At 36.0% G+C, this 20,555-nt stretch overlaps 1 protein-coding gene across 5 annotated transcripts in view; it reads left to right on the plus strand.

The window, feature by feature from the left end:
* The window catches only part of LOC107560839 (muscleblind-like protein 3), a 49,256-nt gene that overhangs the window by 16,794 nt on the left and 11,907 nt on the right, over positions 1 to 20,555 (plus strand). For 3 of the 5 annotated variants that reach the window (XM_016245140.1, XM_016245132.1, XM_016245126.1), the window contains exons 3-5: positions 13,201 to 13,365; positions 13,465 to 13,665; positions 15,101 to 15,334. In XM_016245140.1, the coding sequence (XP_016100626.1) occupies positions 13,201 to 13,365; positions 13,465 to 13,665; positions 15,101 to 15,334 (600 nt within the window). Of the gene's footprint in view, positions 1 to 12,404; positions 12,456 to 13,200; positions 13,366 to 13,464; positions 13,666 to 15,100; positions 15,335 to 17,410; positions 17,459 to 20,555 lie in introns of all 5 variants that reach the window. The other 2 variants (XM_016245110.1, XM_016245119.1) reach the window with 2 other exon arrangements.

Below are 20,555 nucleotides of genomic sequence, written 5' to 3' on the forward strand. Positions count from 1 at the left end.
CAAATCATAATGATTTCTGAAGGATCATGTGACACTGAATGCTGAAAATTCGGCTTCGCATGACAGGAATAAATTACATTTTAAAATATGTCCAAATATAAAACAGTTAATTTAAATTGTAATAATATTTCACTAGATTACTGTTTTAACTGTATATTTGATCAGATAAGTGCAGCCTTGGTGAGCAGTGAATAGGAATTCTATGTCAGTCTGATTCATGAATGAATGGCTTTGTGAATCAGATTAACTGATTTATTGAAAAGAGCTGACTCGAATGATTAATTAATTAATTGAATGTCAATGGTAGTCTCAGTCTCAGATGTCATTTCCACAGATCGTTGGCTGAATGCCTGATGCATATGGCACACAAAATTGGAAACACTTCAGGAGTTTCGAAGTCATCGGATTTCCAGAAGACGTGTGTCGCGTTCTTTAACATTCCGCCTGGAAACAAAGATGCCGTAACGCCAAACTCCCTCATCGAAGAAGAAAGCCATCGTGTTTACAACTGTGACAATAAGCGCTTATCAGGATCAACTAAACACTGGATTTTCAAAAGTATGTGAAATATGTAAAGTTCGCGACATAGACTTTTTAAAATACGTCCAAGCGTTTTACACACCGCTCTGTTATTGGGGTTACATTTCCACGCCCCTAAATATGACGCGGCACAAAAACAAAACATGATTGGCTGCTTTACCTGTCTGTAAAATGGCCTCTTGGGCGGTCCTTGTTAGGGCTGTGCGGTATGACGGTATATATCGTTACCATGAAATAAAGTGTCTGTCGTTAGAGATTTTGCTATATCGTGTATTCCGCGGTATGCAAATATATGTGCGTAACACAGTACTGCTTAAACGTTATACACCTTTTGAGTGATAAGGAAACATGCATGAATGAGAAAATAAAGAGAGGGTAACTTGGTAGAGTTATTAAGTGCAATAAGCAGTGAAAAATAACTCAGTGCGGTGCTCGCGCTGACTGACACACTGAAAGCCCCTCTCTCGACAGCATGCGATCGCGAACACAAATCTCTTTCATCTTTTATTGTGCTTGAATGGTCAAATACGCACACAGTAACGTCATAATGCCCGTCGTGTGGAGTATTCAAGTAAACACAGTCGGTTATATGCTAAATAAATGTAAAACAGTTTACACCTTATTTACCTGCTGCTGTCTGTCATTATTAATGTTAATCATGTTTGATTGATACAGTGAAGACTATGCAGTGTTTTATTTATACACTTTATTCAATTTCTGTCAAATTTCTTAATACATGTTAAATAAACCTAGCCTACTGTAGCTGAATAAAAGTTTATTTCATATTTATTTGTTCTGTTGTGCTTGTAATTCGCTTCTTTTTCTTAAGTTTAATAACATAAAATATATTATATAATATTATAAAATAAAAATAGCTATAGCGAGGTACATATCGTTATCGTGAAATAAAATTTCTCATATCGTGAAATAATATTTTGGTCATATCGCCCACCCCTAGTCCTTGGCCAGTCAAAGCAGCCAAGGTTCCCAGTCCTTCGCCGTCAGTCTGAAGGTCTGGCTACGCAACACTGTCAATGGTATATGTAAAAACGTAAAATTCATTTAGTTTCTTCCATAAAGCCATTGTACGCTATTAGACAACTTAGGCACACAAGCCATATTAATTATTTTTATGATGCATCTATGGTGTTTTTAATACTTTTGGGACTTCTAGTCCTCAGCATTCATTGTAATTGAATGAAAAGTAACAAACAGAACATCAGATAACATCTCTTTTGTGAATATTCTCAGTTTTAAATGAGATGGTCATTCTAAATGATATTTTGAACATCAAGTAAATTTACAGAATTTTCATTTTTGGATGAATTGTCATAAATTAGATCTTTTGTCGGTTCATCAATTTATAAGCTCACGCTTGTTATACCTTTTATTTTCTGATTTGTCCATGTTAATCTCAGGAAGCAGCAGCACACTGGACTGTGGCTCAATCAGGACTCATATTAACCGTGGCGCTCAGCATTGAGCTATGAACACAACAAATGTGTTTGTGTGTTTATATCTCTGCGTATGTGTTTATGTGCAGCGAAAGAGCCAGACAAGGCCCTCTCTGTCTGAGTGCAGCAGCTGTCTCCTCCTTTATTGAGCTAGAATGTATTATTTGGCCGTTTTTTGGCTGTGTGCAGCATGTGTGGGGAAGCTCAGGAGGAGGAGTGAGAGAGAGAGAAAGCTACATGAGGCCTAGCAACAGCGCCGACTGACTGGATACAGTAGTCCCTCTGAACCGTGTTACAGTTGTAAGCACTGGGCGCCAGTGACCTGTGTAGATTACTTGCTCATCCAATTGTTTGATTGTTTTTATCAGAACAGTAAACACAGCCAGCCGTCACTATCTAAAAACTCAGGGTTAGATTGCTGTTATGACTGAGAGAGGGAGGGAGATAAAATAAAGCTAGAGAAAATAAATGAGAGAAATCCTTCGTGATGTTTTTGTGTGTGTGTGTGTGTGTGTGTGTGTGTGTCTATGAGGAGTTTTAATGGTGCCTGCTGAAGTGCTGAGGAGAGGTGCGCTTAAAGTCGGCATGAAATGGAAATTGTGATCGTCTTTTCTCTTCTGTTAGGACATATCTGAGTAAAAATAATTCTTGAACATGAAAAAATGTAGGGTGGGATTTGATTTTGTCTGTCAGAAACTGATTGGATTGTTGTCACTTTCCTTTCATGAATAAAAAATGATACGTAGCACATTATTTTTGTAGTCCCTGTTCCACATGTACATACTATGTACTTATTATAGTAATTGCAATAACTGGGTAATAACTAAGTACTAAGCCTGAACCTAAACCTGACCTTAACCATTTAGTTACCTTATATTACAATGTAAGTACACACACTATAAAATAAAGTGCAACAAAATTTTGTGCACAGATAAAAAATGTATATTAAACACTGCAATATTCCTTAAAAACATAAGAATTGTCCATTTTCATTTCATGGTGACTTTAAAGGATTAGTTCACTTCCAGAATAATACTTTCCTGATTATTTACTCATCCCCCATATCATCCAAGATGTTCATGTCTTTCTTTCTTCAGTCGCAAGGAAATTAAGGTTTTTGAGGAAAACATTCTAGGAATTTTCTCCATATAATGGACTTCAATGGTGGCCAACAGGCTGAATGTCCAAATTGCAGTTTCAATTTCAAAGGACTCTACACGATCCCAGCCGAGGAATAAGGGTCTTATCTAAAGAAACGATCGGTCATTTTCTTAAAGATTTCTTACATTTATGCATTAGCTCGACTTCACGCATTACGTAGTCATGTTGGAAAGGTCGTAGTCATGTTGGAAAGGTAGGCGGAAGTACCGACCCAGTGTTTACAAAGCAAGCATGCAAAGAAAGTCAAATGCCCTTTACAAAAAAAGGTAAAAACAACGATGTTGGACGATTTTTAAGTTGGAGGAGAAAATTAGATTAGAAAATTAGAGTTTTTCCATCTACTCTACCTTTTTGAACCAGAGTGCACAGAGGAGGAGCTAACCGCACTTGACTTTTACAATTTATTTATTTTTATTTTACCTTTATTTAACCAGGAAATTAAAAACTCTTGTGATTTAAAATCACATTTAGTTACACATAAAACAAATTACATTCGTTTACATACACAGAAACATACACAAATCACTCAAAACATTTACAATCAGGTGACTCTACAATTAGATCCTTTAAAATACATTTAAAATCATTTAGTGATACCAACTCTTTTAAGCATAACTTATCTTCTAGTTGATTCCAATCAAATGGAGCAGCATAACTAAATGCCCATTGACCCATATTAGTACGAACTTTAGGGATGCTTAAAAGATAATAGTCTTGTGAGCGAAGCCCATAATTCTTTACACCTTTTTAGAATTGATTATGCTGTAAATACGAAGGAAGTAAACCTAAAATTATTTTATATATAAGTACCAATGCTTAAGTCTACGGGATGACAAAGCCGGCCAGCCAACCCGAGAGTACAATAAACAATGATGAGTAAGGGCTTTTGAATTTGTGATGAACCTTAATGCTCCATGATAAACTGAATCCAACGCCTGTAAACAATGCTTATGTGCCTGCATGTATATGATATCACAATAATCCAACACTGACAAAAAATTTAGCTGCTACCAATCTCTTCCTTGCTGCAAAAGAAAGACAATACTTGACTCTAAAAAAAGGCCCAAGGTACGGAATATGAGGCCCAAAAAAAAGAGAATCATCAATTAAAAATCCCAAGTATTTATACTTAGATACTACTTCAATCTCCAAACCTTGAAGAGTAGTAATTGAGCATGAGTTTGAAATTGCAGACTTTCTTTTTGTAAACATCATAAGTTTAGATTTCTCCGCATTTAAAACTAGTTTTAAATCGCTCGGTGTATGCTGAACTCCATCAAAATCAGATTGAAGATGACTCAGAGCCTGATCCAATGTTGATGCAGAGGAGCAAATCACCATATCATCCGCGTGTAAATGAAAACTTGAATGTGCGAGATTATTCCCAATATTATTAATATATAAAATAAATAATAATGGCCCAAGGATCGATCCTTGTGGTGCGCCGATATTTACATTCAGAGTACAGAAGTGAGTCCCTCTATATTTATACATTGAGATCTATCCGATAAATAATTAACAAACCATCTGACAGTATTTACTGATAAAACTACACTAAGTAGCCTGCTTCAAAATTTCATGACCTACAGAATCAAAAGCTTTGGATAAATCGATAAAAAGAGCATCACTATGGTTTTTATTATTCAATGAAACCATTAAATCATTTAATACTTTTATAATTGCTGTGGATGTACTATGTTTCTTCTTAAAACCGGATTGGAACTCTGATAAGGCATTTTTAGAAGATAGAAATTCTTTTAATTGATCATTCACAAGCGATTCCAAAACTTTTGATAAAATAGACAATTTCGAAATTGGCCTATAATTATTCAATACAGTTGGATCACCCATTTTTAAATAATGGCCGAACATAAGCAGTTTTCCAGATAGAAGAAATTTCATTTGTAGCTAAAGAAAGATTAAAAAGTGGTGGCGCAATAAAATCAGCTGCCAGCTTTAAGAAATGTGGATCCAACTTATCTGGACCAGCCTGTTTCCTACTGTCTAAAGATTTAAGTGCCTTATTAACCTCTGAAACTGTTACTGGGTTAAAATCAAATAATTGGTCTACCTTAAAATGATTTACACTAGAGTAAACAGTTGAGGAATTATCACAGGTCAAATTATTTGACTGATGAAGTGTACCAGTGGCCACAAAATGTTCATTTAAGCAATCTATTATTTTAGCTTGCGATTATTATTTTTCCAGTGCGATTACGTCAATCGTGAATTTATGGATCCGCATCGTGGAGCTAATGCAAGATGAGAATTTGTAGCTAAAAAGTATATTTTAATTTTTTTTTAGAAAATGACAGATCATTTTGCTAGATAAGACACTTATTCCTCGGCTGGAATTGTGTAGAGCCCTTTGAAGGTTTGAAAATGCAATGAAAATGCAATTTGGACCTTCAACACATTGGCCACCATTGAAGTCCATTATATGGAGAAAAATCCTTGAATGTTTTCTTCAAAAACCTTCATTTTTTTGCAACTGAAGACAGAAAGACCTGGACATCTTGGATAACATGGGGGTGAGTAAATTATCAGGACATTTTTATTCTGGAAGTGAACTAATCCTTTAAGTGGCATATGCAGAAAAAAATCCTTAAGACTTTTTTCACACAAGAAAAACATTTGCATGAGAATCCTTTGTGCTAAAAACTTGCTTATGTGTTAGCATTTATGTATATCTCATATAAGATCTCAGGTGTTAAGTACAGCCTCCTTCAGTCGTGATCACTGATTGTTTATGTTAAAAAAGTATCTTCAACATGTATATTCAATCCCAATCCCATCCCCCCAGGCCTCTCTATCCTCTGTGTCCCTCCACAGCTCCATAGCTCTGCTAATTTATCGACATCCCCTAATGGCTACTACTGTGTCCTTCCTTCAACCAGTCCCTGCTTTTGCTTTTTTGCTGTTCATTGACCATTAATCTGGTTCAGTTTGCTTGAAAACGTATCAGAGATGCATAAATTAGGCAGTCAGCTAGTCTATGTAAATGTGATTCAGATATTGATGTAGCACTGGTGCTGGCACAGGCTTCTGTCTGAAAAACTAAATCAGCAGGTACTGTCATTGGCTGCGTCTAATTCACATGAGCATGAGTTGACAAGCTATTTTTAGGAAATAGGACAACTAAATGGACACTGAGAGACACTGTTCCAGGAAGTACATTTAATGGGGACAGATCATGGAAAACAGAATACTCTTTGCAGAATTTATGTATTCATTTGATCAGAAATACAGTAAAAACAGTAATATTGTGAACTAGTATTGCCATTTAGAATAACTGTTTTTTATTGTAATATAATTTAAAATGTAATTTATTTGTGTGATAGCAAAGCTGAATTTTCAGCATCATGATCCTTCAAAAATCATTCTAATTTGCTGATTTGCTGCTCAGGAAACATTTATAATTTTTTTTATTAATGATGCTAACATGTGTGATGCTTAATATTTTTGTGGAAACAGTGATACAGTTTTTCTGGATTCTTTGATGAATAGACAGTAGGGTTGTGCGATATTGCCAAAAAAATCTTAATTTTTATCATTAATTATAATTCAACAATATTTGCTGAGTGTGTTTTTGTGCTGGTACCTTGGCTGATTTAGGCCTGTCATGAATAAATAAATACGTCAGTAAAACCGCCAGTAGGGGGCGGCAATTTCTGTCTTCATGAGTGATTGATTGAATCATTCATTCAAATGATTTGCTCAAAATGGCTGATTCATTTAGAAATGAAGCAGGTGATTTTCTGATTGAATCATTGACTCAGATGATTTGTTCAAAAACATTAATTTAGGAACAAAACAGGCAGCATTGCTCTGAGACAAAGAAATGTTCTGCTCCAAATTTGGAGCTATTTTTGTTGTCGAAACAGAAACAAACAGACAATATTGTGTCTAAAATGTAACTCGCTCAATATTCGCTTCTTGCTTGTTGAATTGTTGTATAAAATCAATATCACATTCGCAATCGTGATCACACGCTGCTATTCAGGAAAACAGCACTCTTGCTTGTGTGATATTACAAAGCTATATCTTTTCTTTTAAATATAAACAAAAACCCATACAGGGATATTTTTGCTTTCATATCTTAAATTATTGGGGCATTCAAACAGCTTTCTAATAGAGTTTATCAACAATTACAATAATAAAACAACAATTACAATATTAATGTAGATGATAAATATCGCACACCCCTAATAGAAAGTTACATTTATTTGAAAATGGAAATCGTTTGTAACATTATAAATGTCTGTACTGTCACTTTTGATCAATTTAATGCACCCTTGCTGAATAAAGGTATTGTTATTATTATTATTTTTTTTTTTTAATCTTACTGACCCCAAACTTTTGAACAGTTGAGTATGTCCACTCGCATTAACATCACAAATACATTAACATCAAAAATTTTAAATGGTCGGATAGGCGCCAGCATCCCTGTGATACATTATTTTATAAATTAATAGTAGTTTTGAAAAATGTTTAAATGATGTACATTTACATGAGACAAGCTCCACTTGCGTTCATAGTCTAATAAAAACAAGTATTATTATACATGGAGTGGGTCGCCATATGGGGGCCGCCATGTTGTAATCACTTGACCAATTTTTTTTTTTTAATCTTACTGACCCCAAACTTTTGAACAGTAGAGTATGTCCACTCGCATTAACATCACAAATACATTAACATCAAAATTTTAAATGGTCGGATAGGCGCCAGCATCCCTGTGATACATTATTTTATAAATTAATAGTAGTTTTGAAAAATGTTTAAATGATGTACATTTACATGAGACAAGCTCCACTTGCGTTGATAGTCTAATAAAAACAAGTATTATTATACATGGAGTGGGTCGCCATGATTTAATTACCATTATAACTAGCTATCTCACAAATCTTTACAGTTGGGTAATTTTGGTGCAGTAGCACGAGATAGCTTAATTTCAAACTTTGAATTGAATAAAAAATGACAAGTAAGCAGTCAGTAATAAAATAAGAACAAATAAATAAATTAATGATAGCACAAATAAAAAATAACGATTCAGTAGGCTAATTTCTAATGAAGAGACCAATTTATATGACAGATTTTAATGTAGGCTTTTATACATATATAAAAAGGATTTAATTACCATTATAACTAGCTAACTCACAAATCTTTACAGTTGGGTAATTTTGGTGCAGTAGCACGAGATAGCTTGATTTCAAACTTTGAATTGAATAAAAAATGACAAGTAAGCAGTCAGTAATAAAATAAGAACAAATAAATAAATTAATGATAGCACAAATAAAAAATAACGATTTTTATTTAGGCCTTCGAATTAAATAAATAGCTTTTTAGTTTTTCAGGTAAGTCTAACAGTAGGGTTAAGATATTTAACTTTTCTTTCTTTTTTTACCAATTATTCAAATAATGTTTAGTCCTAGAAAGCTATTATTATCCCCAGACCAGTGTTTCCCAACCTTTTTTTAGTCGCGACACCCTTTGGAAATTTTAACAAACTTGTGGCACCCTACAAAATTAATTTTGTCACAATATTTGAATTTCTAACTTCGATGAGATCATTTGAAAAGTATAGATATTCGGTACAACTGAGAAGAACTGCAGAATATGTCATACAGATATTTTTAATATTATTTAAAAAAATGTGTCCATCAATGGTGGCAATCAGTAGGCTAATTTCTAATGAAGAGACCAATTTATATGACAGATTTTAATGTAGGCTTTCAATGAATGAGAGGGCAGCATTACCAGAGTTACCCATATACCACACCATGTTACAACACAGTAGGGCTATTGCAGACAGAAACAATACTGTACTACATCGATGTTTCCTGTCGGCTTGATTTTTTAGTGGACTTTGCTGATCCGATTCGCATGAGCGGTATACGAGTGGAGCGACTGAGTGGAGCGCACACGCATAGAGCGGGATAGCGTCACACCACGTGAAAGTGAAACCTGAGCGGTGACCCCGGTTGGGAAACAGTGCCCTAGACAACCACCATAGTGTCCATCACAACGTAAACAAAATAGTACTGACTCTGAGTGCTCCTTTAAACAACTTTAAAAAAAATTAATGAAAAACAAAATTTTGGGCACTAGAAATATTGGCTAAGATTGTTAGTTGACTTCGAGGAGCACAAATAGAATTCTGGGGAATACAGTCTGTTTAGGAATTTGCTTTTTGTACAGGAAAATTCACCATAAAAAGGTTCAGCGCTTAGATTTTAATTGAAGAATATTTTGGTTTAACCAGATATGCAGTCTGCTTTCTTCATTTGTGCATTCTCTCGTTTTCTTCCTCCCTCTCCCTTTTTTCCTCTCTGGCCAATCAGTAGTGAGGAGACAGTATGAGGCAAAACTTACTCTCGGTTGCCGGGTGTGTTACCATGACTACGCAAAGCAGATCCCTGACCTAGTCCATCCTACATGACATGACTTACAGCTTTTCATCTTTCACGTTTCTCAGCTCGTGGGGACTCTGTCAGAGCCCTCAGCATAATTTCCGCATCTCTCTGTGGTGGCGACCCATGTTTTCTGTATCATTGTGTACTATTGAAATGAGCGGTGTGTTCTCACTGTCTTCCAGAATGTTAAAGCTTGGCTGTGAGGCTGTTTCTCTTGTGTGCTTTGGCAGGATCACCTGTCTGCTCCTTTGAGACGGTTTGCTCATTACCCACACACTCCCACAACACATGCCGCTGATGAAATAGCTCTCAATGTCAGTGTGTGAAAGCGTCGTACAAGTATCAGGCCATACAATTAACAAATGTTGCACATATCTGTGACATCTCTGTATGCGAGTGTCTTGCCTGTGTTGTAGCGAGCGATGTGTTGTTATGTATCGCATCAGCCTCAGACGGAACACCCACCGACCGTCCCATTAACCACTACTGATGCATATTGCCCACAGAAGTACTTTCTTGATCTGACAAGCTCCAGTCTGATTAAAAGAAACGTTTCTGAGTTATGTTTGCATCACAAATAATGATCACAGCATTTATACACATTTTCCTCTTTTTCTTGTGTGTGTGTGTGTTTTCTGTTTAAATGTTCATTGAGCAGTAAGTTTGTCGTAGGAATGTAAATTTTCATGTCATTTCAAATCTGCAATCAAGTAAATAATTAATCACTAACATTAATACAGCCAAATGCATGTAGTAAAAAATTGATAATTGCAATATTTTTTAAATATATTATTTTAATACATTATGTAATTTAAAGACATTTACATGTTTCTATTGATAGTTTAGTAAAGTTACATCATTATTGTAATTACACTACCAAAAAATATTAAAAAATTAAGGGTCAGTAAGATTTAAGAATAAAAGTATACTTTTATTCAGCAAGGATTCATTATATTGATCAAAAGTGAGAGCAAAGATTTCAAAAGTTAGAGTGAAGACATTTTTTGTTACAAAAGATTTCTATTTCAAATAAAAACTGTTCTGTTTCCATAAAAATATTAAGCATCACAACTGTTTTCAACATTGGTGCTCAAGAAACATTTTTAATATTATCAAACCAGCATATTAGAATGACTTCTGAAGGATCATGTGACACTGAAGACTGGAGTAATCATAGGAATCATAGGAATAAACATTTAAAAATATATTAGTAGAAAACTGTTCTATAAATGTTGATAATATTTCACAATATTACTGAGTTTACTGTATTTTAAGTAAACACTGTCTTGGTGAGCATAAGAGATATTCAAAAACATAACAAAAAATTATTGACCCTAAACGTTTGAGCGGTGGTGTATAATTACAAATTTATTTCAATCCACAATATTTTAATACATTTAAACTGAGTTTAGTATGAATTTAGTTTGATTAAATAATTATTTAATACATTTAATAACAATGTTTGTGTATATACAATATTGAAATATTTAGACATTACATTAGACTTTGAATTGAAGTTAAATGATACCAAACAGTGTGAATCCAGTGCAAAAACTTGTTCACAGTGAGATTTCAGGTGAGATTTTCAGCTGCATACTCTTCCAGTGAGCACTAGCATGATTCTCAGATGGGATGATGCTGGGAGACCAACAGATGAACATTGCTTGCTGTCATGTTGTACTTTAACACATTATCACAGTTTTTGTAGTGAATGTAATCTTTATTATAGAGAAACACTCCAACTCTGTTGAGCCCGGTTTATTTGGCAGTTCTTGGCCAGAACGGGCTGCAGTGTGGACCACAATTTATGCCGTTTAGTCAAAGGTCTGGCTACGTGTGACTAGGTGTCATATGGAGCTGCATGTGTGGGAGTTGCATTGAATGATGCAGCATGGTGAACCATCTCCCAAGTCCTCGACAGCACACTGATCACGCTGTCCCTGCACGCTGACACTACAGACACCCACTTTCATCTCCATTAAGTGCACCACATCACACTGGCCAGCAAAGAGACACCCCCACACTCACGCACTTAAAATTTTGTTTAGGCTTCATCACTGTTAAAAGCTGCCCCGAGGCTGCTGAAGACACAGGCAAGTGTTTAAATTGCTGTAGCTGGTGGACAGTTACACATCTCATTCATATGGAGTGACACTTTGACATTCCATCTGAACTGTTAGCATAGCACAGATACCATTGGGATTTACTGTTTCTGCAAATTCCGTTTGGAATGCGTTGGGATTCCATTCAGATTCCATCCTGTTGGAACCATGCATTCCTCGATAAGCAGCTCAGTTCGGTTTGTGAGCCCAACAACCCATTAAAGCTGTGATGACATGAGAAAAAAAAGAGTATTTTAGAATAAACTGTTAGAAGTTGGACCTGAATCTAAATCTTGCTTCATTACCTTGGTCACCATTCATTTTCATTGTGTGTAAGAGAGGCAGACATTCTGCTTTATCATGTCTTTTGTGTTTTACAGAAGAAAGAAAATCATAAAGAAAAACAATAGTGAATAAATGACAGAAATTGTATTTTTGCACGAACTGTCCTTTTAAGAAAGAATGTGCTTGATTAATCTGTCAAAAACATTTGTGTTTATTTTCCATCAAAATGGATCTCGCTCCAACTCTCAAACACCATTTTTTTCAGCTGATGTCAACAGTGACTTTTACTTTTCTTAACCCCTCTCCTTAAACTATTTATTTAAAAACAATCTAGATGATTTAAGTTTTAAGTTTAACAGCTAGTCGATTAGTCAACCATTGTGACCAATGCCTACATATTACAGGCTAGGTTTAACATGCAATTCTCAATTTTGTACCGTACATAACAGGGGTTCCTGCTCCATCCCTCTATCCCCCAAGAGCTCCTTGACCTGAAAAAGGTATACAATTGTCTAAAGGAACAAAATAAATGTGTATTAATGGAAATAGTGACAGTTTATCAACAGACTTTTGAACTGATGGAATGACATCTTTCCCTTCTGGGTTATTACAGTACCTTACGCATTGCAGAACAAATGGCGTTGCTCCATGGGTTCACTGAGTTTGTCTCGCAGCTAATCGACCCTGCTCATGAACGTTTGGTGTGTGTATATAACCGTGTCTGCTGCTCACCGTTCAACATGTTGCTCGGACAGCTGTGTGATAAACAATGCTATATGTCCGACCCATATGTAGTATGAGCATGTACAATAGCCACAAGGGCTCTATAATCTGTCAGCCGCACAGACGGGCAGATTGTTGATGCGAACAGACAGACAGAAAGAGAAGGCTGTCACTGTCAATTCAGTTAGAAGTAGTGAAAACTTTTCCTCCCGTGTCCTAGTGCTGTCGTTTTACCATTTCCTCCGATCGTTTGAAGTTCAGACCTTCCAGCACTCCTGAGATTATGCTGTTTTCTTTTCATTTGATGGGGTTTTGAAAGTTGGAATCATTACGCTTGAATGTCTAGGGATTCTTGTTTCATTTATCCTCTCAATCACAGAGCCCTTATCTTCCTGCCACGCAGTCTTGGATCTTTTATTAGCTGAGATTCAGTGCAATTCATCTCTCTGTCTCTCTCTCTCTCTCTCTCTCTCTCTCTCTCTCTCTCTCTCTCTCTGTGTCTCCCTCTACAACCCCTCTAAGGGACGCTGTACACGTGATAACTGTAAGTACCTGCATCCTCCGCCTCATCTCAAGACCCAGCTGGAGATAAACGGCAGGAACAACCTGATCCAGCAGAAGACCGCAGCCGCCATGCTGGCCCAGCAGATGCAGTTCATGCTGCCTGGAGCTCAGCTGCAGCCCATAGTGAGATCCAAATTTAATAACCAATAACGTCACGACCGTTTCTCTTGGCTTGAAAGCATTGCTTTATTATCCCTTGTTGTCTTTGTGTCTCTCATCCAGACATCGTTCCCAGTAACGCCTTCCTTGGCCAACAGTCCGAGCATGGCTTTCAGCCCATACCTGAGCCACATGAGCCCGGGCATCAGTCTCATGCCCGAACTTCTGCCCAGTGCCCCCGTGCTGGTCCCGGGGAGCCCCACCGGCATCGCCATGGGCAACGGAAATTCAACGCAGAAACATGTTCGCACAGACAAGCTTGAGGTGTCAAAACAACTTGCTTTGTCTCTTGTAATATCACTATATTTCGGTTGCTAAATATGTATTCGGCATGCAACTCGTTCTAAACCATTTGTGTTACAAACTTTAAAAACATGTCAAAATGTGTGCTGTCACTTTTCTAAAGGTTGGAATACACTACGTGACTTTTAGAATCAGAACAGATTTTTTAAAACACTAGGCATCACATACTTGCTGACTTTGTTAGTGTTTCAGTCAGGACTACTTCGTCAAAGTAAATTTATTACAATTATATATGGTTCTGTTCTGGGCAAAACTCACCATGCCTGTCCATGCAGCCATGCTTGGACAGAGCGGGGAGAGCAGCAAGTCAAACCCCCCTGGGGTACAGAACAGATCATAATTACAAATCACAATTTACATGAGTTGTAGAAAATACATGATACAGAATGCTTGCAATATAGTGAACTGTTGTACGAAAAAAAAAATTCAGATTAGATTACAGGTTCAGTTAGGTGGAGTTGGGTTGGAGGAGGGAGTTTGATTTGTGAGCAGCGATGCGATATAAGAGATGCTGAAGAATGTAAATGGATCTTAAATGGAATTTAAATCTGTCGTTCGACTGCCCGAAATCTGCAGTGTGGCTCTGACTTTTGGCATCTATCGCTGACTCTTCCAGACTGCCAATCAGGGCAAAAATCTGTGTGAAAGTTTTGAAGTGTATTCCAGCTTTTAGTCATTAGACTTCAGACCATATTTAGCCCATGTTTGGCGATAAAACAAACGTAAATGGTGAACCAATCCTGTAACACAATAGCCGTACATGAGTAATCATGTACTAAAGTATACCTAAATATATACCTCTATTAAATATTACTTTAATATAAACTATTGATGAGTTAAGGCATGTACTACTAATCAAGAACTATTCTTAACTATGAGTCATATGAATTCATGTGCCCAAAGTGTTAAGTTAATATATTAACAAATATGCGGTCATTGTTCACACATGAATTCCAATGACTCATGTCGTAGTTACAATTAATTCTTGATATTTAATTTAGGTATTAGTACATGATTATTTATGTACTGTTATTGTAAAGTGTTACCAAAAATCCTATAGACTCGCATTAAGTGAGTCAAAAATACAGGCTAGAATGTGATACAGACTTGGGGCTGGGCGTATTTTGACCTGGGCTACTGAGTAAACACCTAACAACCAGCCAAAACACCATAGCAACTACAAAGTAACATGCTAAAAGAATCTTTAACCCTAATAGAAGCATCCTGGCAACCAGTGACAACATAGAATTGGGCAAAGGCCATACATCTTTTATCAAATGTAAAAATCTAGTTTATAACGCTATTGTGTCATGATAAGAATTGAAATGTCTGTCACAAAGCGTGCTTTTTAATGTGACTAATGGATGATAGTAAATCTCTGTTGTCCTGCTCCCAGGTGTGTCGAGAATTCCAGCGGGGAAACTGCACACGTGGGGAGAACGACTGCCGCTATGCCCACCCAATGGAAGCCGCCATGGTGGACGGCAGCGAGAACTCCGTCATTGTTTGCATGGATTACATTAAGGGCCGATGCACCCGTGACAAATGCAAGTACTTTCACCCTCCGGCTCACTTACAGGCCCGAATAAAGGCGGCGCAGCACCAAGCCAGCCAGAATGCTGCTGCCATGGTGAGTTACTGAGACGATCCCATTACAATGACATCACAAGCACTAATTCCCATAATTATGACAATCACACATCACAGTACAAAAGATAATGCTCTGTGGAAAAATGCCTTCTGTAAAGACTATATGGCAACACCATGGACTAGTTGTCATATGAAAAATTAAGCTACATAATTTGTGGGAAAAAAAAAATGTATTCATCCATATAAAATAAAATTCTGTTATTTACAAATATCATATATAAAAGTCATTGCTAATAACTGAATTTGTTACACATTTAAATAACTTCTGACCATTTATTAAAAGCAGCTTTTTGTGGCATAAATCAAACTGAATCAAAACATGTAAAACTCGTAAACTCAAACCACTTTGTTTTAATATAAGGAATGAATGTTAAAATGAATAACGAGTGAGTCAATAATTTATTCATTATTAATAACATTCATTATTAATAACATTCATGATAACCATTCGTTATTCAATGATATTTCATCACACCATTCAAAGGTTTGGGGTCGGTAAGGGTTTTTTTGTGTTTTTGAGAGTCTCTGCCGCTCACCTAGACTGCGTTTATAGAAAAACAGTAATATTATGGAAATGTTATTACAATTGACAATAATGTGAATATATTTTGAAATGTAGTGATGGTAATGCATTTTCAGCATCATTACTCCAGTCTTCAGTGTCACATGATCCCAGTCTAATATTCTGATTCACTCAAGAAACATTTTTTATCAACATTGCTGAAAACATTGTTGTGCTGCTTGATATTTTAGTGAAAACCATGACACATTTTTTCTGAATTCTTTGATAAATAGCTAGAGTTCAAAAGCATCTATTTGAAATAGAAATCTTTGTTAACATTATAAATGTCTTTACTCTCATTTATGATCAATTTAAGGCATGAATGCTTAATAAAAGTATGAAAAAAAGAACGTACTGACCCCCAAATTTTGAACTGTAGTGTATGCATCATTAGATAGCTTTGGATTGTATTAGTTTGATTTTAATTTATTTCATTTTAACTTCTCACTGTTGCATCAGCTTATGCAGCTTATAATCATAAACACTGAATTCAATTACTTGTGATGATAAAATTTGTTTTCAAACTCATACGTCTCACAAACAAAGACCACAATGCACTATGTGTTATGTAGTAAGTTACGTCATTGCACCATTTTGGTGGAAAATGAAGTATAGTTAAATTTTTTTGTAATATGTAATTTATCACATCTCATGTCACACTGGGCCATTTTAGCATCTGGTTTTATCCAAGGCAGCTTTCACTACACATATTACAGGAACAGTGCCACTGGAGTAATCTAGAGTTAAGTGACCAGCAGCCTTAGTTTTTGCCAGGATGCCATTTTCAATAAGCTTTACTAGTGTCAGATGAAGGTGTGTGTATTTATAACTCACTTTCCACACACCTTCAATGTGAGGTTCAGGAGTTTATTAAATAATTCAGATCCCCCGCAGGAGGGTGTGTGTGTGTGTGTGTGTGTCTGCAGGCGAGCTCTTTGTCTCCTGTGTGATGCATGAAGACCTGGGCTCAGTGATCGGTTGCAAAGGGTGTCTGCAGTGCAGGTGCAGGAGAGATAAACGATAAGAAAGGAAAACACAAGCAATTCATTCCAACAGAAACCTCCACTAGTTAGCAGCCTCTCACCCGAGAGTCTACTGCAGACAATTTCTCTTTAATAATGTGTCATTTTTATCCTAGTCTCCCAAGTCTTATCATGTAACATTTCTACAAAGGTTTATTTACAGTGCACAGATGTGGGGACGTTATCCAAAAATCCTCCTCTGCTTCCTGCAGTCACCTGGTCTGCCTGAGGCTTTATCATATGTTGGCTTTATTTGACTCCCTCTCGGTTCATGCTGTTATTCTTTTTGAACACTGCTTGATTGTCTTTACATCCTCACAGCTCTCTTTGTTGTCCTACAAGCTTATTACCCAGCTTTCTCTCTAACCTCAGCTGCATCTGTTCCTTCACGGCTCATTCTCTTGTCTCGTGTTTATGTCTACTGTCGTTGATTGGTTTGCCATCGTCATGTGGTCACTGCTCGCTTACCCAGCCCTCAGTGCGTCCTCTGAAGCGCAGCCTGCAACCAACTTTCAATCTGGTACATTCATCTTACACCCATTTCTGTGTCTTTTTTAATATTGTTTGCTGATTTGTTCATTTCTAATAGCTCATTTGCATATAGTTTATGTTTTGGGTGAAAGTGTTAGTGCTGCAAGAAACCAGCCACAATTTCTGTGTAAACTAATCACCGTCTTAGAAGTGAAATGACACTTGAATAAATTTGTAGTCTGGGTTCTAGAAGTATTTTCTCCACAGGAACTTAAGAAACTTTGAACCAAACCAACTAGCTCAGAGAGGAATCGCTATCATTTGATTACATTTTGAAAATCGGAAAAAAGACAGACGCAAGAATGAATTTAAAATCTTTAATAAGGATGCAAAATACATTTATATGAGTACCATATTGGCTATCATCCAATAATAGTTCTTTATGTATTAGTTAATATTGGATATTTAATTGTTCATGCTCATTTCTTCTATTTTTACATTTAGATGACCTTTGCCTTCATCTAACACTTAAAATTAACACTGTTAAATGTAATCTTTAGCAAATTTCAAAATAAATACTAATTTTAATACTGTAGTTTATAATGTGATGCAAATTCAAATTGTAGCATTTCAAATGATTGATTTTAGTTATTAATATTTCTTTTTTTATTTATTTAGAAAAAAAATTATATCAGCGTTTTAGAGGTTAAATATGCCATTACATGAAAATAGTTTTCAGCTCATAAGTATTGGCCAGAAATGTCATATCCAGTCTTGTTTTTAATGAGGGATTAATTAATACTCATCCCATTATTTACTGGGAAAGGATGTTTTCTTTGAAAATGAAAAATCTGTCATCATTTACTCAGCCTCATGTCATTCCAAACCTTTATTTCTTCTGTGGAACAGAATGTTGGTGACCATTGACTTTCATTGCATGGACAAAAAACACTTGGGACATTTCTCAAGAAATGCTCCACAGAAGAAAGAAAGCCATTTAGGTTTGGAATGACATGAGGGTGAGTGATTGATGAACTTTTTTATGCATTTTCTAACTAGAAAACATGTTTTCCGCTCTTACACTACAACATCTATTAATAACTAACAAGGTAAGGCTAGGTAGGCTACGTAACAATAATATAGATACAAAAAAAATGATGTTGTGGAGTTTGCAGTTCTCATTGCCATGGAAACAACCTTCAGATTGGTGAATCTCACTACAGAATTGTGGGTAGTGCCATACCTCATCTGTAATTAATTTGGCAGCTAAGCAATTGTTTTCAGTGAAGTTTAAATCACTGGCTTATGCAATCTACAGAACCATACGTCAACCTCTTAATAACCTTAGAGCTCATATGTGGTCTTTCTTAAAAGGTTTATGCATTGTTTAATATCAGATCTGGATTGAGATTTTTACTTCAGGAACCGACTGTTGATGTCTCTACAGTACAGCACATTATTATTGGGTTTTGGGATTGAGTTCACTCATGTAAATCATGAGGTCGGACTGCTCCCCCATCATCCCTCGGTTAGTGAATCACAGATATCCTCTTTCCTGCTGACCTTGCTCTTATCATGTTGCATATCATTCTTCAGACAGAATTACACAGTGGAAGACAGCCGTACAGCCTCCTTTTTATGCCTTCATCTAGACTGAGCATTCTGTGTTTAATTATCAGAGGCAGATAAGGACGCCTCACCTCAATTTCTCTTTCTGATATCGCTCTTCCTCATGCAACGCTGCATGTGTCTGACGCCGCTTTTAGAAAAATGGAGAAGCAGACCCAAATATTTGCCAGAGAAGCACAGCATACATATATATATATATTCACTTTGCGTTGAAACTATGGTCAACAAGATTCAGTTTGGACGGTTTATTTTATTTTGATAGAATAGGAGTTGATGAGTATACAAGAGATCAGCACTAGCTGTCACAAACTAGCTGAGGAAATCTGTGTAATTAAACTTTAAATACTGTGAAATAATCCTAGTCACATTACATTTCTAAAAATATGTATACACACACACACATTACATTCCTAAGAGAAAATGAAATATCGTTACACTTTATATAGCCGTTTTCTATTTGCATATATTTTAAAATGTGACTTATTCCTGAATTTTCAGCAGACATTGCATCAGTCACATGATCCCTCAGAAATCATTCTAAGATGCTGATTTGCTGCTCAAGAAACATTTATCAATGTTTAAAACAGTTACTATTTAATATTTTTGTGGAAACTATATAGAATAGAAATATACAGTTGTGGTCAATGTGGACCGTTTTTCTCCAATAAACGTTGGCCACAATTATTAGCACCCCTTCATATTCCCATTCATATTTATTTTGGCACACCAGGGTGACTACAAACAAGAAATTGTCCAGCCATGACTTATTAAAAAAATAATAATAATGATATATATATATATAAATAAGGAACAAAAGGCCAAATTCCCTTAATCATCCACCACAAATGAGTAAAACCAAAGAAAATTTTTCTGATGTGCAGCAAAAGATTTTTGAGCTTCACAAAATAGAAAGTGGCTGTGGGAAAATAGCTAAAGCATTTAAAAATCCCATTACCACCATTATGGCAATAGTTAAGAAGTTTCAATCAACAGGAAGTGTTACATATCCGCCTGGAAGAGGACGTGTGTCTATATCATCCTAATGCATGCTGAGGAGGAGAGTTTGAGTGGCCAAAAGACTCTCCAGGGATCACAGCTGGAGAATTGCAGAAAATGGTGGAGTCTTTGGGTCAGAAAACCTCAAAATATTAAATAGCACCAACATCACCACAAGTTGTTTGGTAGGATTTCAAGAAAAAAAAAAACTCTGCTCTCATCAAAAAAATAAAATAAAATTCTAGCATATTCAGCTGTCAGACATGACTGGAACTTCAAATAGGACCAGGTTCTATGGTCAGACGAAACGACAAAAGAAGAAGAAAAAAAAGAAAAGCTTTTTGACATGATATGGGGATACACACTGGTAAAAAAAAAAAAAGAACCCAATGTCCACGGTTAAATATTCTGCTGGATTTTTAAAGTTGTGTGCCTACTTTTCTAACAGAGGTCTTGAACATCTTGTTCAGATATTGAAATCGTGGATTCTATCAGATACCAATACATTAAAAAAAACGAAT

The sequence above is a fragment of the Sinocyclocheilus grahami genome, unplaced genomic scaffold (assembly GCF_001515645.1).
Source record: "Sinocyclocheilus grahami isolate Dianchi unplaced genomic scaffold, SAMN03320097.WGS_v1.1 scaffold23.1, whole genome shotgun sequence".
In the NCBI taxonomy this organism is placed as follows: Eukaryota; Metazoa; Chordata; class Actinopteri; order Cypriniformes; family Cyprinidae; genus Sinocyclocheilus; species Sinocyclocheilus grahami.